The sequence below is a fragment of the Salmo trutta genome, chromosome 13, assembly GCF_901001165.1.
Source record: "Salmo trutta chromosome 13, fSalTru1.1, whole genome shotgun sequence".
Classification (NCBI taxonomy): domain Eukaryota; kingdom Metazoa; phylum Chordata; class Actinopteri; order Salmoniformes; family Salmonidae; genus Salmo; species Salmo trutta.
Genome location: NC_042969.1, coordinates 68,289,248 through 68,314,349, shown reverse-complemented (window position 1 = coordinate 68,314,349; position 25,102 = coordinate 68,289,248). Strand labels below are relative to the sequence as shown.

At 45.5% G+C, this 25,102-nt stretch overlaps 1 protein-coding gene across 1 annotated transcript in view; it reads right to left on the bottom strand.

The window, feature by feature from the left end:
- The window catches only part of LOC115206408 (Down syndrome cell adhesion molecule), a 148,364-nt gene that overhangs the window by 52,727 nt on the left and 70,535 nt on the right, over positions 1-25,102 (bottom strand). Inside the window, exons 4-7 of the mRNA XM_029773343.1 lie at positions 4,307-4,453; positions 3,814-4,092; positions 3,318-3,593; positions 817-1,113 (exon numbers count right to left, since the gene is read on the bottom strand). Coding sequence (XP_029629203.1) covers positions 817-1,113; positions 3,318-3,593; positions 3,814-4,092; positions 4,307-4,453 — 999 coding nt within the window. The remainder of the gene's footprint in view (positions 1-816; positions 1,114-3,317; positions 3,594-3,813; positions 4,093-4,306; positions 4,454-25,102) is intronic.

Here is a 25,102-nt window from a genome sequence, read left to right as displayed (position 1 = left end):
AAACTAACCAAGGAAACAAAAGAGAGAAAACTATAATCCCTTTTGCAGTTTTAAGATAAAACCACCACCACCATAGAAAGATGCAGTACAAAGTTTACCAGTATACACCACACTGGGCTGAAAACCTGCCTGTCAGTAAGGCCTACAAATAAAAGAATAATACACTGGTCAAATGTGTTCAAACATCTACACATGGAACAGCAGTGTAAATGAGCTGAAGGGAATCATCTCTGCAACAGCGATCTGTGTAGAGGATCAGATTACTATTAAAGACAGGAAGAGAGGTATTATAGCAAGCAGAATGTCCCTGACCAACAAATGAGACACAATCAATAGAACAGACATGTTATGGATGGATCACACATACACAAACACACACTGACAAAACATGATTGGTTGTGACCTGGCATTGTCTTTGACAGTATGAGGGACTGACATGCAAACAGGCCAACAACATACTGGCGACTAGAAATAGCAGTGTTAGAATAGAAAAAGCTATAGAACTGGAGTATCACAGTCATACAAAGAGAGGCAATGTGACAAGAGCAATTCACACAGGGATAAAAAACAACATGGAGGAAATTAGGAGAAACTAAACAATGGAGTCCAAAGCTGCAACTGAAACTGAGGAATCAAAAGAAGAAATAAAGAAAGAAAATGATCTCAAGTAAAAAAGGTTAGGAATATGTAGGCACTTAGCAAAGGAGGGAGAGTAGAACAAAAACCTAAAAGAAACAGGCATTTAACTTGGAAACCAAACAAAAATGAGTTAGGTGTATGTTTTTGTTGTTTTGGAGGAGCTGATCTGACAAGCACCTCTTACGTTTATTCGAGCCTGGTGGTAGACCGCCCCGGCCGAGTTCCTGCATGTGCAGCGGTACACCCCTCCGTCCACCTCCTTGGTGTGGGTGATGTTCAGCTGGCTGACCACGTGGCCCTCGTGGGTCTCGTAGTGGCCGGGGTGGTGGTGACTGTCCTTGATGACCGGGTCGTCGTCCAGGTTCCAGGTACAGGAGGGAGGGGGAGTGCCTTTGACGTTACACACCAAGAAGACCGGCTCGTTGGGGTTGACCACCTTCTCACTGAAGGAGGACAGAATCTTCGGAGTGCCGTCTGAAAGGGGAGAGAGAGGGAGACCATGGGTAATGGTTAATAGGACTACAACGGGAGGCTTGGACAGAAGAACCTGACAAATCTCTGCATCATGTACTGTATGAACATTGTAAACGTATTCTATACTGACATTAGTCAGCTAAGGTATCGCTCACATAAAACTATTCAAATAATTCCTTACAAGTGTGAAAATAATGTGCAACACAAAACCAAGAACAATTGTTAATGATAGAAAACAGCTCTATTTTAGAGTGGCCTGCTGTTGCTCTCTGATAACCCTAGCATGTTCTACATCATTATAGATTTTCAATATCCTCCTTATACAGTTCCGTGGCCATGCGAGACAGTTGCCCAAGCAACCAGGCTCAGTTAGGCAGTTTAAAGCTGACTGGGGTAGTAACCCTAATAACAGTTGCTGTTCTGCAGGAGCACAACACTGGCCCTGTATCGATCCAGGGCCAAAATCCCTTTCTGCTAAGTCACTGCTGCTGCAACTACACATACAGTGCCAGTCAAAAGCTTGGACACACCTACTCATTCAAGGGTTTTCTTTATTTCTACTATTTTCTATATTGTAGAATAATAGTGAAGACATCAAAACTATGAAATAACGCATATGGAATCATGTAGTAACCAAAAAAGTGTTAAACAAATCAAAATGTATTTTAGATTCTTCAAAGTAGCCACCCTTTGCCTTGATGATAGCTTTGCACACTCTTGGCATTCTCTCAACCAGCTTCACCTGGAATGCTTTTCCAACAGTCTTGAAGGAGTTTCCACATATGCTGAGCACTTGTTGGCTGCTTTTCCTTCAGTCTGCGGTCCAACTCATCCCAAACCATCTCAATTGGGTTGAGGTCGGGTGATTGTGGAGGCCAGGTCATCTGACGCAGCATTCCACCACTCTCCTTCTTGGTAGAATAGCCCTTACACAGCCTGGAGATGTGCTGGGTCATTGTCCTGTTGAAAAACAAATGATAGTCCCACTAAGCGCAAACCAGATCGGGATGGCGTATCGCTGCAGAATGCTGTGGTAGCCATGCTGGTTAAGTGTGCCTTGAATTCTAAATAAATCACAGTGTCACCAGCAAAGCACCATCACACCTCCTCCTCCATGCTTCACGGTGGGAACCACACGTGGAGATAATCCGTTCACCTACTCTGCATCTCACAAAGACACGGCGGTTAGAACCAAAAATCTCAAATTTGGACTCATCAGACCAAAGGACAGATTTCCACTGGTCTAATGTCTATTGCTTGTGTTTCTTGACCCAAGCAAGTCTCTTCTTCTTATTGGTGTCCTTTAGTAATGGTCTCTTTGCAGCAATTCTACCATGAAGGTCTGATTCACTCAGTCTCCTCTGAACAGTTTATGTTGAGATGTTTCTGTTACTTGAACTGTGAAGCATTTATTTGGGCTGCAATTTCTGAGGCTGGTAACTCTAATGAACTTATCCTCTGCAGCAGAGGTAACTCTGGTTCTTCCTTCCTGTGGCGGTCCTCGTGAGAGCAAGTTTCATCAAATTTTCCGGATTGACTGACCTTCATGTCTTAAAGTGATGGAGTGTAATTTCTCTTTGCTTATTTGAACTGTTCTTGCCATAATATGGACTTGGTCTTTTACCAAATAGGGCTATCTTCTGTATACCACCCCTACCTTGTCACAACACAACTGATTGGCTCAAACGCATTAGGAAGGAAATTCCACAAATTAATAAGGCACACCTGTTATTTGAAATGCATTCCAGGTGACTACCTCATGAAGCTAGTTGAGAGAATGCCAAAAGTGTGCAACGCTGTCATCAAGGCAAAGGGTGGCTACTTTGAAGAATCTCAAATATAACATATATTTTGATTTGTTGAACACTTTTTTTGGTTACTACATGATTCCATATGTGTTATTTCATAGTTTTGATGCCTTCACTATTATTCTACAATGTGAAAAATAGTAAAAATAAAGACAAAACCTGGAATGAGTAGGTGTGACCAAACGTTTGAATGGTACAGTACATGGACACAAAACATACACACAACATAAAACCGTAACCACTCATGCTATAGTCAACTTCCAAGCAGTACAGTACACATGAAAAAAAAACACATGGTGATATATTCTAACCACTGTGTCATTATAAGAACACCAATATATCAAATAACTGCCATAGTAGCATTGATCTTTATAAGAAACCTGTACTGTAGCTCACCCTCCAAAATGACCTGAACAAAATCCTGAGCGGACATTTTGCTCTTCCTGGCGAAACATTGGTAGGCCCCGCCGTCGCTCTTGGCCATGCCCTCCATGATCAGGTTCTCCCTGCTGATGCCTGTGATCCGCACGCTGTTGCCGGGGTAGATGATCTCTCCGTTACGGTACCACGACAGCTCATACTCATCAGAGCCACTGACACTGCAATGCAAGGACACCTTACTACCCACGCTGCCCTTCACCTTTCGTGGGCTGACCACCGCCTTCAGGGGCTCTGGACACCAGAGAAAATACAGAACACACATCAATAACAACAAACCAAACTGGTGGCCTATGACATTCTTATACCGTGACACAAATATTTTGTTGTAAGAACATTATCAAAGAAATAGATAAACAAAGTGACAGGGCTAGAGCAGCTAACGCAGAAACATCATGGCACCCAGGCTGTGATAGCTCCTGATGTGTGAGTGTGATGTGGTGTTTGGACTCACGCTTGACCAGAAGCCGGCCCACCACCTCAGCGTTGCCATAGCTGTTCCACACTTCACACACATAGGTGCCAGAGTCAGTGGGCTGGGCGCTCTCTATCAGCAAGCCCGTGACACTCTGGCGGAAACGTGTGTCGGGCTCCAGGGGGCTGTTGTCCTTCAGCCAGCGGTACTTGGGCATGGGATGGCCCGACGCCTTACAGGGCAGCTCCACCCGATGGGACGCCATGACCTCCCGACGGTCAAAGCCATCCAGAATCCCAGGTTCTGAGTTGGTGGGATCTTATGAGAGATAAGAGAGAGAAGTTGTTATGATAAGAATAGAGTTCACTATTAGAAGAGATAGTGTTGCGATAGAATTTACCGTGTTGTGGACTTTGCAGTGTATGAAGATGCAGAAGTTTCTGATGTATTACTGCAACATGATGTACTGCACAGATATCTAGATGTTTCTGGGGTACCGTTATTTAGGGTATTTAGGGCAGCACAGACCGACCTGACACAAAAAGCCGGGCGCTGTTGCTTTGCCTGGTCTCGCCCGTGTAGCGATGCCGTGTGGTGCAGCGGTAGTTATACAATCCATCCTCATTCTGGACGTCCAGAATATACAAGGCTCCTGTGGTTGTGATGAGAAATCTAAGTCCTGGAAGAGAAAAAGAGAGAGAAAGAAAGGAGGGATTATTCACATTAAAAAAAATACAGGAGCCAATCAGCTCATAGGAAGCTACTGTAGTACGCCATCCAGCTGGAAAAGACACCCGGTCCCGCATAATCCATGGCATTCACAAACAGTACTGAATTATCTAGATAAGTTATATTATACATACATATCCTTAAACATATCATACCAAGACCTTTTACCTGAGATAACCTTTACATTTGACCTCTGCCCTCCCTAGCTCCAGTAATCTATCTGGTCTAAACCTCTGCTACAGCAACCAAATCCTCTTTGGGTGTCACTAGCAGTTCAGTCTGTGCAGTAATATTATGTTAATTCTGGGGATCAAACCCGACTGAGTGGGGTTGTCAACATCCATAAGGAATGATACCTTCCTCTCGCAATCATATGCATGCGTTATCCCCAGGAGAGCAGATTGATGTCAAAACTGATCGAAAAAGCAATTTACAGGAGATTGTCTTCACTGTGCTGTGGCGAGCATGCTAAAACAGAGACAGCTTAGTGAGCATTTAGGCCCCAAGGAACACCAGCCAGGGGCAGCTTCAGTTAAAACCAGCTACAGTAGCAGGGCTGTGCCTTGTCTCTGACAACGAGGGAGGTGTCTTTAGATAAAGCCTGATCAAAATGGACTGTAAAACATCATGCACCATTGTGGCCTGAAATCTACAGAGAATCAATGACAAGTCAAGCATAGGATATCAGTGTTTTTTTGGCAAAGTTATCAATTGGTAAAAAATACAAAAGGACCGGATAAAGACATATTTTACCTGCATTTAATATTGGCATATTTGATAATTCATTCGTTATCTATTGTTCATACAAATAAAAATAAATAAAAAATCCACTTATGAAAGGTAGTAAAAATAAGGAGAGGGAGGAGAGGGAGAAAGAGTCTGCAGCTATTGTACGAGTTGACCTAGTTAGGATAGACACCAGAGTCCATGGATTTGATATCCTGAAGGGGTTTCTAGCTCCTGATTTAAATGCAGTTGTGTGACGGGCAACCAGCAGTGTGATCTGTAGAGGGAGGGTGGTGTGTGTGTGTGTGTGTGTGTGTGTGTGTGTGCGTGCCCTTATCATTGCCAGGCATTTCTTTAAAGGTTGAGGAGATCAGATACATCAAAATGATATCTCTTTCATATTGATATTCATAAATGATATGTATGATGTACTTCTTCAATATTCAATATTGTCACAATACATTGTGCAATCAAAGTGAAAATATAAAATGGTGTGATTTGTATCAGAGTATTTGATATCACCAACATAGGCCAATAACAATTATGTAAAACAAACCTTGCTTTTTTAAAGGTTCTCCATTTTGATTCTGTCTTTGGTACAATGCAATCTCACAGTGGAATCCATCTTGAGCGAGACAAAATGGTATTTCTCTCTAGCCGCTGAGCAGCCTGTGTTCTGCAGCAATTTTCTCCCCAAGCACCTCCATGCTCCTCCAGTGTCTTTTAAGCTGTCAGACCTCTGTTATTGTGTTATGACAAACTGAAGAGCAGGGAGAGGGGATGCTAGAGAGAAGACAGGGCTCAGCAGACTGCAGCAGAAAATCAAAATGAAAGAAAGTCTATTGTCTTTCTCTCTCCTATCTCGCTCTCCTTTCTATTAGTCTTTCTCTCTCCTTGCCTCTGACTCCTTCTCCACCATCTGGCTTTTGATTTCACAGCATTCAGCAATATTCTGTCCCTACCAATGTTAGCCTGTATCAGATCCTCCAGACATACAGTACTGTTATACACCAAGTATACACAGAGTATAACAAACATTAGGACCACCTTCCTAATATTGAGTTGGACCCCACCCCCTTTTGCCCTCAGAACACCCTCGACTAGTTGGGGCATGGACTCTACAAGGTGTCAAAAGCGTTCCACAGGGATGCTGGCCCATGTTGACACCAATGCTTCCCACAGTTGCGTCAAGTTGGCTGGATGTCCTTTGAGTGGTGGACAATTCTTGATACACACAGGAAACTGTTAATGCTGCGTAAAAAAACACAGCGTTGCAGTTCTTGACACAAACCGGTGCTCCTGGCACCTACTACCATACCCCCTTCAAAGGCACTTAAATATTTTGTCTTGAATGGCACACATACACAATCCATGTCTCAATTGTCTCAAGGTTTAAAAATCCTTATTTAACTGGTCTCCTCCCCTTCATCTGCACTGATTGAAGTGGATTTGACATCAATAAGGGGTCATAGCTTTCACCTGGATTCACCTGGTCAGTCTATGTCATGGAAAGAGCAGGCGTCCTTAATGTTTTATATACTCAGCATATTTGCATGTATAGATTAAGCTTCTGAACCTGAGGTGAAATCATTGAAACAGGCAGCCTGGTGTTTGTGATAAAGGCAGAGCATCAAAAGAGCCAGGAGTGCTGCGTAGTCTTCCATGTGCAGCCCAGCCCTGCTCTGGTCTTCCCAGCCCTGCCGTGCCCAACCCTTCTCAGCCCTGTCCAGCCCAGCTCAGCCCAGCTCCACACATTCCCTTCCCAGCCCTGCTGATCTGAAGGAGCTAGCTCTCCCTTCGTTTTCCAGAAACACACTTAATCTAATCACCCTCACTTTGCCCGTGACTAAATCGAATTTCTCCCGACTCGCATATTAAGAATGCTAAATAAGACTTGCATACTAAGAATGCAAAATAAGACTTGCATACTAAGAATGCAAAATAAGACTTGCATACTAAGAATGCAAAATAAGACTTGCATACTAAGAACGCTAAATAAGACTTGCATACTAAGAACGCTAAATAAGACTTGCATACTAAGAATGCTAAATAAGACTTGCATACTAAGAATGCTAAATAAGACACGACTTGTAGATGAGAATGTGCATCCTCCTTTTTAAGGGAAGGGGGTTCTGTGTAACGCCCTGGCCATAGAGAGGGTTTTTTGTTCTTTATTTTGGTTAGGCCAGGGTGTTACATTGGGTGGGCGTTCTATGTTCTTTTTCTATGTTTTTGTATTTCTTTGTTTTGGGCCGTGTGTGGCTCCCAATCAGGCACAGCTGAAGTTCGTTGTTGTTGATTGGGAGTCACACATAAGTGCATGTTTTTCCGTTGGGGTTTTGTGGGTAATTGTTTCTGTTTAGTGTTTGCACCTGACAGGACTGTTTGGCTGTCGGTTTTCTCTTTTCTTGTTTTTGTATAGTGTTCACGTTGTGCAATTAAATATTCAATGATGAACACTAACTCCACTGCACCTTGGTCTACTCTATCTCACGACAGCCGTTACAGAATTACCCACCAAACAAGGACCAAGCAGCGGAGGAAGGAGCAGCACCAGGAGAGCAGCATGATGGACTCATGGACGTGGGAACAAATACTGGATGGAGAGGGACCATGGACTCAGGCTGGGGAGTATCGCCTCCCGCAGTGGGAGATCGAAGCGGCGAGAGCGGAGAAGCGATGGTATGAGGAGAGAGAGCGCAACAGGCACGAGAGGCAGCCCCAAGATTTTTTTTGGGGGGGGGGCACACGGGACAGTCGGCGGTGCCGAGGTCGGAACCAGAGCCAGTCGGGTTGACGTTGGAGGTGATCGAAGGGTGCGAAGCAGAGACGGTGAAGGAGTTGATGGGGAGATTGGAGGAGAGAGAGATGAGAGACCTGCTGGTTTGGTGCATAAGGCACGGCATTCGCCCTACGGAGCGTGTCAGTGAATTGATGTCACCTGAGTCAGTTCTCCATACTCGTCCTGAGGTGCGTGCTGGCCGTCTGTTGAGGACTGTGCCTGTGCCCAGAAACAGGCCTCCTGCATGTCTTCCCAGCCCTGCACATCCTGTGCCTACGCCCAGAACCAGGCCTCCTGCATGTCTTCCCATCCTGGTCAAGCCCGTGCCTCCTCCTCGGACCAGTCCTCCAGTGGGTTTCCCCATCCTGGTTAAGCCTGTGCCTCCTCCTCGGACCAGGCCTCCAGTGGGTCTCCCCATCCTGGTTAAGCCTGTGCCTCCTCCTCGGACCAGGCCTCCAGTGGGTCTCCCCATCCTGGTCTGTCTTGTGCCTGCTCCACGGACCAGGCCTCCAGTGGGTCTCCCCATCCTGGTCCGTCCGGTGCCACCTCCCAGGACTAGGCCTCCAGAGTGGCCCACCTGTTCGGAGCTGCCAGAGTGGCCCGCCTGTTCGGAGCTGCCAGAGTGGCCCGCCTGTTCGGAGCTGCCAGAGTGGCCCGCCTGTTCGGAGCTGCCAGAGTGGCCCGCCTGTTCGGAGCTGCCAGAGTTGCCCGCCTGTCCGGATCTGCCAGAGTGGCCCGCCTGTCCGGATCTGCCAGAATGGCCCGCCAGACGGGCGCAGCAAGGGACACCCGCCAGCCGGGCGCAGCCATCGCGGGTCGTCCGCCAGCCGGGCGCAACAAGGGTCGCCCGCCAGCCGGGCGAAGTCAGGGTCGCCCACCAGACCTTCGGCGCGGCCAGGTGCGCCACCTAAGAGGGCGACGCCAAGGGTGGGGCAGAGGCCACGTCCCGCACTTGAGCCGCCGCCGTAAGAAGGCCCACCCAGACCCTCCCCTTCAGTGTCAGGTTTTGCTGCCGGAGTCCGCACCTTGGGGGGGGGGGGGGGGGTACTGTAACGCCCTGGCCATAGAGAGGGGTTTTTTGTTCTTTATTTTGGTTAGGCCAGGGTGTTACATTGGGTGGGCGTTCTATGTTCTTTTTCTATGCTTTTGTATTTCTTTGTTTTGGGCCGTGTGTGGCTCCCAATCAGGTCACACATAAGTGCATGTTTTTCCGTTGGGGTTTTGTGGGTAATTGTTTCTGTTTAGTGTTTGCACCTGACAGGACTGTTTGGCTGTCGGTTTTCTCTTTTCTTGTTTTTGTATAGTGTTCACGTTGTGCAATTAAATATTCAATGATGAACACTAACTCCGCTGCACCTTGGTCTACTCTATCTCACGACAGCCGTTACATTCTGGCTACTCTGGTGACTTAGACTGTGTTTCCCAGTTCCATAGAGAGATGACGGATAGGATCATTCTGGCCATGTGGCTTCCCAATGGGCACAGAAATCAATTCAACGTCTATTCCACATTGGATCAACGTAATTTCATTTAAATGACATGGAAACAACGTTGATCCAACCAGTGTGTGCCCAGTGGGTTAGCTCTGATCTTATTGGTAGAGTGAATCTACACACAGCTGTGTATTAAACTTTGCCAATAGCTAATGTGTGATAGGGAGACTAAAGCAATATGCTAAGACACAATTACAGACCTGTAGTCAAAGACATGGAAATAGCAGTACAAAATGTTACAATGCCCAAAAGCATTGTCGAAAACCTCATTGGGAAAAATGTATGGGAAATAGGTGTGGACATTGTAGGGACAGGGATCTTGGCTCCGCCTGCTCCTCCACACCCTCTCCTTGTCCTCCTGGACAGGATGTTCTTTTCTGACTGCATGTTCGGAGACTAATTGGTGGCTGCTCCGAGGTCAGCGTGCCGGAGATCTGATCTGATCTCTAATCTGGTATAATTGAGGTCAGGTCACTGGGCTGCTGACCTCACCATGCAGGGACAGGGAGTCAGGGAGCTCCTCCTCAGCCTATAGCGCAGTAGGGCGGATGCATGGACACCCGGCTGGCTGACAACATGGCTCCATCATGGCTGTCATAGTGTACGTCGGCTACATTCACCAACAGCCCAGTTCTCACACCCTGGATAATATAAAATACTCTGCCCTCTCTCTGGACCTTCCTCTCCTTCATCCACCGCTCAGTCCCTCTTCCCATTTTAACCTCCTTCCCACCTCTTTCTGTCCTCTTTCTGTCCTCTCTCTGTCCTCTGTCTGTCCTCTTTCTGTCCTCTCTCCCTATTCAGCTACATGTACAGTATGTGTCCTGACTCCTGTTATTTGAGGTTAGAGGGGTTTGCAAGCAATCCTGTAGATATAATAATCCTATCTCTTCCAGTACACAGTGCCCAGCCCACTAGACAGCTGGCCCAGCCACACCACACCGACCCACGTGTAGGGTAGGGACTCAGCGCACTGTGGAGCGTTAATAATGAATGTGTGTGGAAGGGTGACGAAGCGTGTCACCATCTCCCCTCTTCTCCTTTGTGCTACATCAAAACACCACTTAAGGACACATAGTAACTCCTTTGATCCGTCAATCAACCCTAATCCTCTCAAAGATCAAAGATCTGTAAAATCAAGAAGTGATTTTAGAGGAATTATTTGATGGCCTGTAAAGAAAGCGTCCTCCATTTTGCAGTGAGTGACTGGTGTTATTTACCTCTCCTCAGTAAATTAAAGATGCCTTTTTATTCATCATAAATCATTCAGCTGGGTTGAATCAATCCATGCAAAAAATGCCCAGCTGTCATGAGATGAACTATGCATATTTAAACACAAATCTTACATGTGAAATATGTCATTTGAATAAATCATGCAGAGTTTTTTTCTACTCTCTTTAGTTTTGATCAAAGTTCTGGTTTGAACCTGTGATTCAGGACTATATTTGAAGGATAGGACTTTATCTGAAATAGCATATAGAATGAATGTACAGTATTTTACAGAAGAAAACTCTTAAAATAGCAAACAAAAGAATATGCTATACAGTAAGTCTGATATGCTAGTACCAATTATGGCTAGATTATACAACAATAAAAAACATATGCCAGTGGACTCTTGAAGAGGTTGAACTCCCAGCCTTGCTCACTACACGATGAGAGACAGACGGCAATTCAAATCCTAGTTTGGATTGTGAAGGAGCGTATAAAAAAATGCTGGTAGCCACTAACACATATGAACAGTGTAGTAGAGTATAGAAGGACCTGTACAGTACCTAAGCACAACCAACAATTGTTGTCCTGAAACAATGTTTGTCCTGAAAAGTTCAAATGCAGCTTGTTAGTATTTCAAACTCCTTCTTCAAGTTGTGATATCAATGAGCCTTCAACCCTTCTTAGTAATACAAGACCTATACAGGAGATTATTGGACTATACTAGCCTCTTCAAAAACATCAACAGAGCTCCAGCCTGCAAAACCTCTGGGACCTGAGTTGTTCAGTACTGTGGATCCTATAAACACACAGCCTTAGGGCTCAGACAGACCAATAGCGTTTGCTGGCTGAGAGTACTTAGCACCTCAATGTAATTTGTGAACCAAGTGTGTACTGATTTTACATGTAGAATCGCATGAAAAATGTCGGCAGTTTGACGTTCTACAGTGGGTGGTCCCTAAAACACAGTGCGCTGAAAGATCGGCAGAAGAATGGTAGATGCACATTCAGTGCGATGTGTGTGTGAGCCTTTAGTTTGAGCCTGGTTGGGCACAGAGGCAGCAGGCAGGCAAGGAGCTACTGTATTGTACTTGCATGTATAATTAATCCACCTTCACTCCATGTTCTCTCTGCATACCTGGTGCCATTGTGGAGGTGTTCTCCCTCCGTGCCATTCCGCGACCACACACCAACCAACCGCTCTCATCTCCACACGATACTGCATAATGAGCGAGTGCTATTCTTTCTCTCTGACTCCTGGCCTGATGAAAGGTATTCAAAGTTCTCTTTTATTTCTTTCTTCCCTCTGCTCTGACAACAACAGAGGCTCCGTGCTGCTTTCACGCAACCAGAAGCCAAGGTCAGAACAGTGCAGAAAGAGAGAGAGACAGGCTAGCCACCTTTAGATGTACTCTACTACAGCTGGCTCCTTGTATCAGCACCTCTAGCCAACAGTGAGAAAACGTTCCTGGATTAGCTTTGGTTGTTGACGTGGACTGAGCATGGTGGGATTTTAGCTGGGAGGTGTGATTTTTGTATGTGGGTGTAATCTTCTTCATGGCAGTTAGTTATCCCTGAGAGATGCCTGGTGGGCTGGCTAATGTTAGCTTCAACACAAACAGACAGCACACTGCAAGCAAAACCAATCAACTGGGAGGACAAAGGCCGGTGTTTGCTCCAGCCAGAGACAACAACATTCACACTTCTCTCTGTCAAATTATTACCTCTTGTCTGAAATGTCTTTGTATCGGAGAGCAACATTCTGTGTAGGCTACAAGAGAGAGGACAGCCAATGCCACAGGAAACCCTGTACGTTTCACATTAAACCAGCTAACTAACACCACAGCTGGAAACACTTCCACTGGCACTAAATGTATATTTGACGATGTAGAATATCCACAGATTGTAAAATGAGTAATTACATTTAGCACTCTATTTTCACCAACCAACAGTTCTGTGAGTTTATATGGGCTCTGGGCTAAATAATGTGCCATGAGCAGTCTGCCATCATAACCTCATTATTGCAGCAGCTTAAAAACAGCAATTAACACATTTCCATCCCATCAGACGACACTAATTTGTGAATTTCATTCTCTCTCCATGCAGTCCCCAACCAGAGAGAAACAACCGTATTCTCCACTGAGCTACTGGCAACACCAAATCCACATATATAAAGCTGATGAAATTGCTTATGGTAATTGAGGTTATTTTAAAGCTAGGTTTAAGCTTTAAATTAAACTTTAATGAAATTAAAAGTTTATAATTTTGGGGTTTGTTTTGGCCTCTATTTCATAAAACAAAAGTGAGGCTGGAAATAAATTGAACCTGCTATAGAAATGTTCATGATGTAGCGTTGTGCCGTTTTAATGTCATATGTTGAACAATGTTGAACATCCTTTTACTGTCTATAATGCTGAACTGTTATGGACTACTGAGTTCCTCCAAGCGCTCTCTCTCTCTATCCAAGACAAAGGGTCATAAAGTGGGCCTTCACACCTAGGTGTGATACCATGTGACCTCACAGGACTACAAAAGGGCTCTGACGTCTCCCCCTCACTCGTTTAGCCTCTTATCCTGCTGGACGTCTCAACCTGGACCTCTCAAACTGGACTTCTATCGAGGAGGGAGAAGAACCTCCATGTTCAGTAGGCTGACAACAGGGCCTGGACCTTCACCTTTAATGGCAAGAACTAGTGAACTGATAAGTCAGGGAAAAAGTACATGTTGGGGAATAGTACCTGTAATCCAGTCCAGAAACTAGGATGGAAGAGCCCATGAACTAAACAGTCTCAGAAGGAGACTTAGTCTTTAAAGAGCTAGTGCGGCCTGAACTGTACATTTAAGCTAACCTTCTTCAAGGAAAGAAGGAGAAGACAATTTAGAGCACAGCCTCTGCAACTCAAAGGAAGAGCCAGCAGACAGAGTAACCTGGGACACAACCCAGAGGAGCAGCACATGAGGGGCCTTCCAAACTCAGAGGAAAGGAGCAATAAACCACCACAAAGAAACCCCTCAACTAAGGACAAAGGAGGACACACTGCCATCTTGCCTTTGTTCACCTCCATGTGGCCTAACTAGAGCGAGGGACAACAAACTGTTCACAGACTGAGTATCACATCTTTAATATTCAGATATCTTGGTCTCTTTCTTGTCTTTCATTCTATTTCCTACCTTTTTATGATCCCTCATTATTTTGGTGAATATTTTGATTAGCATTATTAAATGTTGATTGTATAAAGAACTTGTGTTTGTCTTTTATTCTGGAAAATAACTACAATAGATTCTTAAAGAATTCAAACTTTCAGATTAAATCAATGTATTACTATTATTCCAATTTTAGTCTTACAAAGTTATTGTAAATAACTCATAAGTCAAGTCATAGAATACCAATTTTGTCCAAGAAAGGACTGTTGCCCCATTAATAATTGCATAGCGATAAACATTTACACTACCTTACAATGCAGTGTCTTTGTAGACAAATTACTGCCCCCACACACAACTGGAAGCACCTGTGAAGGGAGTCTACTTGGTAAGAGAAGTAGGTTTTTATCAGCACCCAAAACCATCATGTGAATTTATTTGACCATGGGAAAAAGCTCCTCCTATGTACTGTAAATACTGCAGTGCAGTTCCATTGAATTGAGCCCTATGTCTATTACCCCCTTGACTGTTCTCCTACAGTATTTTTGTCTGAGTGAGTAGAGTTCTGGACATTAGTATACGGGTTGTCTACATCAGTCTCCCAGAGATGCAGCTGAATGATAGGCCTAACCATGAGGCTCGACACTGAATCTGAAGCTCTGGCTTTTAATAGGGTCTGTTCTCAGTAATTATGCTGACACAATTTGATCAGTGCAGGCTAAGTATCTTCATCTGAAGGAGATGGGGGGAAATTAACGTTGATGTAATAAGTACCATTTGTCACTATTAAGACGGAGGTGTTGACAACAACTGACGTTGTCAGGGAAACTGTTGTCTCTCCCTCACTTCCAGCAAGCACCCCATCCCCCCAAAATAATCAGTGGTGGAAAAAGTACCCAATTGTCATACTTGAGTAAAAGTAAAGATACCTTGATAGAAAATGACTCAAGTAAAAGAGAAAGTCACACAGTAAAATACTACTTGAGTAAAATACACTTAACTATCAAAAGTAAATGTCATTGCTAAAATATACTTAAGTATCAAAAGTACAAGAACAAGTATAAATCATTTCAAATTCCTCATATTAAGCAAACCAGACAGCACCATTTCTTACTTTTTTATTTATTTATGGATAGCCAGGGCACACTCCAACACACAATCATAATTTACAAATGAAGCATGTGTGTTTAGTGAGTCCGCCAGATCAGAGGCAGAAGGGATGACCAGGGATGTTCTCTTGATAAGTGCATGAATTGGACCATTTTCATGTCCTGCTAAGCATTCAAAATGTAACAAATACTTTTGGGTGTCAGGGAAAATGTATAGAGTAAAAAGTTGATTATTTTCTTTAGGAATGTAGTGAAGTAAAAGTTGTAAAAAATATAAATAATAAAGTAAAGAACAGATACCCCAAAAAAGCTACTTAAGTAGTACTTTAAAGTATTTTTACTTAAGTACTTTACACCACTGCAAAAATGGAGTCAAATACTGTACTCTGCAGTACACACATGCATGCAAAATAACCATTATTCCTCAGGGCGCTGTGTATCAGGCAGTCCCCCGTCATGATTGAGAGCTTCTGTATGCTGCCTTGAGCTGCCGTACTTCAACACTGGGGGGTGCAGTCACTGCTACACACTGGCCTGGCTAGTATCGGCTTTGGAAATAGTTTGCAATAAACAATGCACGAAGCCCACATGAAACAACATGAAATAGTGGTAATAAATCTGTCAATCGATTACAGCACAGAGGGGAAAAAAAGCCATTAAAGTATTGACAATGCATTTCATAAATTATGCATGGTTTGTCAGATCACTGAATCAAATCTTATTTGTCACATGTGCCGAATACAACAGGTGTAGACTTTATTGTGATATGCTAACTTACAAGCCCTTTCCCAACAATGCAGTTAGAAAGTAAGAAAAAATAGCAAAAATAAATAAAAAAGGAAATGCTAACACAATAAAGTAATGAGGCTCTATACAAGGAGTACCGGTACCGAGTCAATGTGCATGTAGGTCAGGGTAAAAGTGACTAGGCAGTCAAGATAGATAATAGTAGCAGCAGCGTATGTGAAGAGTGTGAAAGTGTATCTACAGTGCATTTGGAAAGCAGACCCCTTGACTTTCTCCACATTTTGTTATGTTACAGCCTTATTCTAAAATGGATTAAATATAATTTTTTCCTGATCAATCTACACACAATAGCCATTTCTGACAAAGCCACAACAGGTTATTAGAAATTTGGGCAAATTTATTACAAATAATCTGAAATATCACATTTACATAAGTATTCAGACCCTTTACTCAGTACTTTGTTGAAGCACCTTTGGCAGCGATTACAGCCTCGAGTCTTCTTGGTATGACGCTACAAGCTTGGCACACCTGTATTTGGGGCGTTTCTCCCATTCTTCTCTGCAGATCCTCTCAAGCCCTGTCAGGATGGATGGGGAGCTTCGCTGCACAGCTATTTTCAGGTTTCTCCCGAGATGTTAGATCAGTTCAAATCCGGGCTCTGGCTGGGCCACTCTGGCTGGGCCACTTGTCCCGAAGCCACTCCTGCGTTTTCTTGGCTGTGTGGTTAGGGTCGTTGTCCTGTTGGAAGGTGAACCTTCGCCCCTCTCTGAGGTCCTGAGTGCTCTGGAGCAGTTTTCATCAAGGATCTCTCTGTACTTTGCTCCGTTCATCTTTCCCTCGATCCTGACTAGTCTCCCAGTCCCTGCCGCTGAAAAACATCCCCACATCATGATGCTGCCACCATCATGCTTCACCGTAGGGATGGTGCCAGGTTTCCTCCAGACGTGACACTTGGCATTTAGGCCAAAGAGTTAATTCTTGGTTTCATCAGACCAGAGAATCATGTTTCTCATGGTCTGAGTATCACGACTCTGGATATGACCCAGATGCAGACACAGGAGGAGGATGGTTCGATTGTCAGAATATTTTTTATGACAAAAGGACAGGTCGAGGGCAGGCAGAGGTTTGTAATCCAAGGCAGAGTAAAAAAGGGCCAGGATGGCAGCCAGGGTCAGGACAGACAGGAAGGTCGGAACTGGAAAGACTAGAAAACAAGAACTAGAGAGAAGGTAACACACAGAAAATACACTGGGACGACTTGACGAGACAAGACGAACTGGCAACAGACAAACAGAAAACGCAGGTATTAATACACAGGGGATAATGGGGAAAAATAGGAGACACCTTGTGGGGGGTGGAGACAAGCACAAGACAGGTGAAACAGATGTGACAGTACCCCAACTCCTGGCATCCTATCTGGGCACATACCTGGTTGACCGGGGTGTCGGCGGCGGAACTCAGTGACGAGGGCTGGGTCCAGGATGTTCCTAGAGGGACCCAGCACCTCTCCTCCGGGCCATAACCCTCCCAGTCAACCAGGTACTGGAATCCCCTGCCCTGAGGGGAAACGTTCAGGAGGCGCTTCACCATGTACGCCGGATGGCCGTCGATGAGACGGGATTAGGGGTGGGCCTGGAAACAGGAGACAAGGGTTGTGAGACAAAGGTTTAATCCTAGACACATGGAAAGTGGGATGTATACGGAGAGTACGGGGCAACAGAAGACGAACAGCAGAGGGGCTAAAGACTTTAGAGATGGGGAATGGACCAATAAAACGGGTGGACAGCCATACCCTCTGCCCCGGGCCGATAGCGGGGAGCCGGGGTCCGGTGGGGATCCGCCTGTTTCTGATACCTGGAGATGGTCTTAAGAAGAGCAGACCGGACTCTCTTCCAGGTATGCCGACAGCGGTAGACGAACATCTGGACCGAGGGTATGCTGACCTCTTGGGTTACCAGCGGGGGCTGGTAACCCAAGGAACATTTGAAGGGCGAGAATCCAGTGGCTGAGCAGGGAAGGGAGTTGCGGGGGTACTCCACCCACACAAGTTGCTGGCTCCAGGTGGTGGGGTTGGCAGAGACGAAGCAATGAAGAGTAGTCTCCAGGGCCTGATTGGCTCGCTCCAATTGACTGTTGGACTGGGAATGAAACCCGGAGGACAGGCTGGCCGATGACCGAATGAGGGTGCAGAATGCCTTCCAAAACCTGGACGAGAACTGAGGACCCCGATCGGAGACCATGTTTTCCAGATGTCCATGGATCCGGAAGACGTGCTGCACCATAAGCTGGGTTGTCTCCTTGGCTGAGGGTAACTTGGGAAGGGGAATAAAATGTGCAGCTTTCGAAAACCTATCCACCACAGTAAGTATGGTGGTGTTGCCATCTGACAGAGGGAGACCAGTGACAAAGTTCAGGGGAGATGAGGAACAGGGAGTGGTTAAAGGAGACTAGCTGTAGCTTGCCACAAAATCTTGTTCTGTGCGCACACAGTGCAGGCAGCAACGAATGTGGAGACACCCCCCCCCCCCCCCCCCCCCCCCCCCCCCCCCCCCCCCCCCCCCCCCCCCCCCCCCCCCCCCCCCCCCCCCCCCCCAATGTCCAAGGCATCAACCACCACCATGAACTAATGGGACGGGTCCGGATGGATTAGGATGGGGGCTGTGGTGAAATGGTGCTTCATATCCAGAAATGCCCAGTCAGCAGCTGGGGACCACATAAACGGAAACTTGGGAGAGGTGAGTGCAGAGAGGGGGAGGCCAGGGTGCTGTAGCCCCCAATAAACCGGCCGTAGAAATTAAGCTGCACTCTGGATGTGGGTTGGGGCCAATCCACCACCACTCTCACCTTGTCAGGATCCATCTGAATGTTTCCTGCAGCGATAACGTATCCCAGAAAGAACATAGTTGAATGATGGAACTCACATTTCTCCGCTTTTACAAACAGCTGGTTCTCCAGGAGGCGCTGGAGGACTTGTTGGACATGAAGAACATATTCTTAAGCCGACAAGGAAAAGACAAGGATGTCGTCGAGATAGACAAACATAAACCGGTTCAACATGTCACGAAGCACATCGTTGACCAGGGCCTGGAACACTGCGGGAGCATTGGTCAGACCAAATGGCATAACCAGGTACTCGTGGTGTCCAAAAGCCATGTTGAAGGCTGTTTTCCACTCATCTCCTTCCCGTATCTGAACCAGGTGATAGGCACTCCGAAGGTCCAACTTTGAAAAGATGGTCGCCCCCTAAATAGGCTCAAAAGTATGTCTTCCCTGTGGCTCAGTTGGTAGAGCATGGTGTTTGCAATGCCAGCATGGTGTATGCAACACCAGGGTTGTGGGTTCGATTCCCACGGGGGGCCAGTACAAAAAAAAATTACTAAAAAAATAATGTATGAAATGTATGCATTCACTACTGTAAGTCGCTCTGGATAAGAGTGTCTGCTAAATGACTAAAATGTAAATGTAAAAAAATGGTAGCGGGTAACAATTTTTTTACAGTGATGTCATTAAGGCCCCGGTAGTTGATACACGGGCGCAAGGTCTTGTCCTTCTTTTCCACAAAGAAAAACCCTGCCCGGCAGGGGAGGCAGCAGGATGCATGATCCCGGCAGCTGGAGAATCCTCAATGTATAACTCCATAGTCTTGGTCTCTGGGCCAGACAGGGATAAAGCCGCCCTCGAGGTGGTGTGGTGCCCGGGAGGAAGTCAATAGTGCAATCGTAGGGTTGATGCGGAGGAAGGGATGTGACTTGAGCCTTGTTAAAAAACCTCCTGGAGGTCCTGGTACTCCGCGGGAAAGGCTGAGAAATCCAAAGCTTTTCCCAAGCCCGCAGAAGGACGTCCCAGGGCAGGTTACCCCGCCTTAAGGCAATGTGCATGGCAGAATGGGCTCCAACCCAGTAGTCCAGTCGATCAGGGGGTTGTGCCTCTGGAGCCATGAAACCATGAAAACCACAGGTGTATGAGGAGATTCAATTAGTAGAAACTGTATGGAACCGTACTGCGAGTTACCCTGTCAATGGAGCGTCTGTCCAAAGCTTTGGCGTCCATGGGAATGGAGAGAAGTTGAGTAGAGATACCCAGCTCAGATACCAGGGTAGCGTCCATGAAGCTGTCGTCAGCCCCAGCGTCAATGAGCACCCGGAGAGATTTTGACCGGTCACCCCACAACAGGATCGCTTGGAGAGGAATACGAGTAATTGCAGTTTGGAGACTCCCTTTATGGCCCACCAGCTTAACCATACCTACTGATGAGCCTGGTCTTTTACTGGATAGATGGATATGTAGTATATGTAGATATGTCCTGTAGTACCACAATACAGGCAACTGTTGAGGCTCTGCCTGCGTAAACGTTCACTAGGAGACAATCTAGCCCTGCTCAGTTGCATGGTCGCAGGAGAAGACGAGTCGCCAGTCCCCGATGATCCCCAAGGGGCTCGGGTGATTTCAAATTCTCTGTGGAATGCCGGTGTCGTGGACTTCCGGGTTTCTTCGGAGGCGATGTTGAAACCATGGATGAGCAAGTGTGGCTGAAAACAGACCTCCTCTCCCTCCTGCATTCCCGTAGGCGTTCATCGAGCCTTATAGTCAAGGCTATGAGGGAGTCAAAGTCCCTGGGTAACTCCCGGGCTGCGAGTTCATCTTTGATTTCCTCCGATAATCCATGAAGGAAGGCGTCGAACAGAGACTCCTGGTTCCAGACACTCTTGGCAGCCAGTGTGCGAAAGTCTACCATGTAGTCTGCCACACTGCGGGAGTCTTGACGCAGACAAAGTAGCTTCCAAGCTGCCTGTCTCCCAGACACCAGGAAATTGAACACCTTCCTTAACTCCGCCACGAAATCCTCCAGACTAAGGGAAATGTCGGATTGTTGATCCCACACCGCCATAGCCCTTCCAGACATCAGCATTGTAAGATACACTATCTTCGTCCGATCCGAAGGAAACGAAGAGGGCTGTAGTATAGCGCTCCAGAGAAGGTAAGCGGGGTTCTAGGGAAGCCGGGGTAGGCTGTAGAGAAGCATTGCTAGTAGCAAGGTTACTGGGCGCCCGGGAGGTTTCCGTTGTGGCTTGCTCCAGTAATGACTTGAGCAGATGGTCATGGCATTCTTCCAAGGTATGGAGTCCCTCCATAAGGTTCTGAAGAAGTTCCTTGTGTCTTCCAATGATGGCTCCTTGCAGGGGGACAGTGTTGTGGAGCTGGTCTGTCTGCTGGGTCAGTCGTGGCCAATTCGTACTACCACGACTCAGGATATGACCCAGATGCAGACACAGGAGGCAGATGGTTCGGTTCTCAGAATATTTATTATGACAAAGGGGCAGGCAAAAGGGCAGGTCGAGGGCAGGTCGAGGGCAGACAGAGGTTCGTAGTCCAAGTCAGAGTCAAAAAGGGACAGAACGGCAAGCAGGCTCAGGGTCAGTTCAGGCAGAAAAGGTCCGGGAAGACTAGAAAACAAGAACTAGAGAGACGGTAACACACAGAAAACACGCTGGGACGACAAGCGGGCTGTCATGTGCCTTTCACTGAGGAGTGGCTTCTGTCTGGCCACTATACCATAAAGGCCTGATTGGTGGAGTGCTGCAGAGATTGTTGTTCTTTTGGAAGTTTCCCCCATCTCCACAGAGGAACTCTGGAGCTCTGTCAGAGTGACCATCAGGTTCTTGGTCACCTCCCTGACCAAGGCCCTTCTCCCCCGATTGCTCAGTTTTGCCGGGTGGCCAGCTCTAGGAAGAGTCTTGGTGGTTCCAAACTTATTCCATTTAAGAATGATGGAGGCCACTGTGTTCTTGAGGACCTTCAACGCTGCAAAAATGTTTTGGTACCCTTCCCCAGATCTGTGCCTTAACACAATATTGTTTCTGAGCAATACGGACAATTCCTTCAACCCCATGGCTTGGTTTTGCCTCTGACATGCAGTGTCAACTGTGGGACCTTATATAGAAAGGTGTGTGCCTTTCCAAATCATGTCCAATCAATTGAATTTACCACAGGTGGACTCCAATGAAGTTGTAGAAACATCTCAAGGATGATCAATGGAAACAGGATGCACCTGAGCTCAATTTCAAGTCTCATAGCAAAGCCTCTGAATACTTATGTAAACAAGGTATTTATGTTTTTTTATTTTCAATGAATTTGCACAAATGTAACCTATATTCGCTTTGTCATTAAGGGGTAATGTGTGTAGATTGATGAGGGCATTTCTTCTACATATTTAAATAGAACCTTTAATTAACTAGGCAAGTCAGTTTAGAACAAATTCTTATTTACAATGACGGACTACCCCGGGCCAAACCCGGATGATGCTGGGCCAATTGTGCGCCATCCTATGGGACTCCAAATCACGGCCGGATGTGATACAGCCTAGATTCGAACCAGGGACTATAGTGATGCCTCTTGCACTGAGATGCAGTGCCCCGCCCTAGTGTCGTTTAATCCATTTTAGAATAAGGCTGTAACTTAACAAAATGTGGAAAAAGTCAAGGTCTGAATACTGTGTGTGTGTGTGTGTGTGTATGTGTGTGTGTGGGGGGGGGGGTTGATTAACTGTTCAGCAGTCTTAAGGGCTTGGGGGTAGAAGCCGTTCAGGAGCCTTTTAGTGCCAGACTTGCCATGAGGTAGCAGTCTATGACTTCAGTGGCTGAAGTAAATTTTTAGGGCCTGCGTCATCTGTGGATCTGTTGGGGCGGTATGCAAATTGAGTGGGTCCACCGTGTCTGGATTAGAGTCCCGCTCCTTGAAAGCGGCAGCTCTAGCCTTAGCTCAGTGCAGATATTGCCTGTAATCCATGGCTTCTGGTTGGGTTATGTACGTACGGTCACTGTCGGGACGACGTCGTCGATGCACTTATTAACTTCTATGGGCTAGGTGGGACGTTTGCGTCCCACCCTAGTCAACAGCCAGTGGAATCGCGTGGCGCGAAATACAAATACCTCAAAAATGCTATAACTTCAATTTCTCAAACATATGACTATTTTACACCATTTTAAAGACAAGACTCTCGTTAATCTAACCGCATTGTCCGATTTCAAAAAGGCTTTACAGCGAAAGCAAAACATTAGATTATGTCAGGAGAGTACCCTGCCAAAAATAATCACACAGCCATTTTCAAAGCAAGCATATATGTCACAAAAACCGAAACCACAGCTAAATGCAGCACTAACCTTTGATGATCTTCATCAGATGACACTCCTAGGACATTATGTTATACAATACATGCATGTTTTGTTCAATCAAGTTCATATTTATATCAAAAACCAGCTTTTTACATTAGCATGTGATGTTCAGAACTACCATACCCACCGAAAACTTCCAGTGAATTTACTAAATTACTCATGATAAACGTTCACAAAATACATAACAATTATTTTAAGAATTATAGATACAGAACTCCTTTATGCAATCGCGGTGTCAGATTTTAAAATAGCTTTTCGGCGAAAGCACATTTTGCAATATTCTGAGTACATAGCTCGGCCATCACGGCTAGCTATTTTGACACCCACCAAGTTTGGGGCTCACTAAACTCAGAATTACTATTAGAAAAATTGGATTCCCTTTGCTGTTCTTCGTCAGAATGCACTCCCAGAACTTCTACTTCAAAAACAAATGTTGTTTTGGTTCCAAATAATCCATAGTTATATTCAAATAGCTCCGTTTTGTTCGTGCGTTCAGGTCACTATCCAAAGGGTGACGCGCGAGCGCATTTCTGGACAAAAAAATTCAAAATATTCCATTACCGTACTTCGAAGCATGTCAAACGCTGTTTAAAATAAATTTGTATGCTATTTTTCTCATAAAATAGCGATAATATTCCAACCGGGCAACGTTGTATTCATTCAAAGGCTGAAAGAAAAAAATGGAGTAGTCTCGTGAACGCGCATCTCAGTCTCACTGTCCCCAGGCTGACCACTCACAAACTCTGCTGCTGTTCTTTGCCCAGAGACAGCAGACACCCCATTCCACTTTCTGGCGGCTTTAGAGAGCCAATGGAAGCCTTAGAAAATGTCACGTTACAGCACAGATGCTGTATTTTCGATAGAGATGCAACAGAAGGACAACAAATTGTCAGACAGGGCACTTCCTGTATGGAATCTTCTCAGGTTTTGGCCTGCCATATGGGTTCTGTTATACTCACAGACACCATTCAAACAGTTTTAGAAACTTTAGAGTGTTTTCTATCCAAATCTACTAATTATATGCATATTCTCGTTTCTGGGCAAGAGTAGTAACCAGTTTAAATCGGGTATGTTTTTTATCCGGCCGTGAAAATACTGCCCCCTAGCCCCAACAGGTTTTAATGAAGCCAGTGACTGATGTGGTAAACTCCATGCCATCGGATGAATCCCAGAACATATTCCAGTCTGTGCTAGAGTAACAGTCCTGTCGCTTTGCATCTGCTTCCTCGGGCCACTTCCATATTGGGTGCATCACTGGTACTTCCTGTTTAAGCTTTTGCTTGTAAGCAGGAATCAGGAGTATAGAGTTATGGTCAGATTTGGCAAATGGCGGGCAAGGGAGAGCTTTTTATGTGTCTCTGTGTGTGGAGTAAAGGTGATCTAGTTGCATAGTTGACATTCTGGTAGAAATTAGGTAAAACGGATTTCAGTTTTCCTGCCTTAAAACCGCCTCTGGGTGAGCATTTTCTTGTTTGCTTATGGCCCTAAACAGCTCACTGAATGCGATCTAAGTGGCAGTATCAATTTTTGGTGGTAAATTGGCAGCTACAAAAATATGGCATATCATGAGGTTTTCTAACTCAGGCGAGCAGAACCTTGAGACTTCCTTAATATTAGAGATCGTACACCTGCTGTTGTTAACAAAGACACACACCACCCCCCTTGTGTTTACCTGATGCTGCCGTTCTGTTCTGCCGATATACAGAAAAAAACAGATAGATTTATATTTTCCATGTCCTTGTTAAGCCACGACTTGGAGAAACGTAGGATATTACAGTACTTCAGATGATGTTTATCTCAAGAACTTGAACAGGGTTCTTCCAGTTTATTCTCCAGTGATTACTGTTCTATTGACGAACATGCAGAGGCAGTTTATCCACTCGCCAATGTAGTCTCGTCAGGTATCCCGCACACCGGCCTCTATAATGCAGTCTCTTCCTTTTTCGAGTGTTGGGATTTGGGCCTGGTCTGGGATGAGCAGTTGGTCCTTCGCCGTCGTCTCATTGAAGTAGAACTCCACATCCAAATCGAGGTTAGTGATTACTGTTCTGATGTCCAGAAGTTATTTTCGGTTATAGGAAACGATGGGGGAAACATTATGTACAAATAAAGTTAAAATCAGCAAAAAACACACAAAATAGCACAATTGGTCAGGAGCCCATAAAACAGCTGCTATTCTTTCCAGCTCCATTATGAGAGCATATATAGTTACTGATGCAT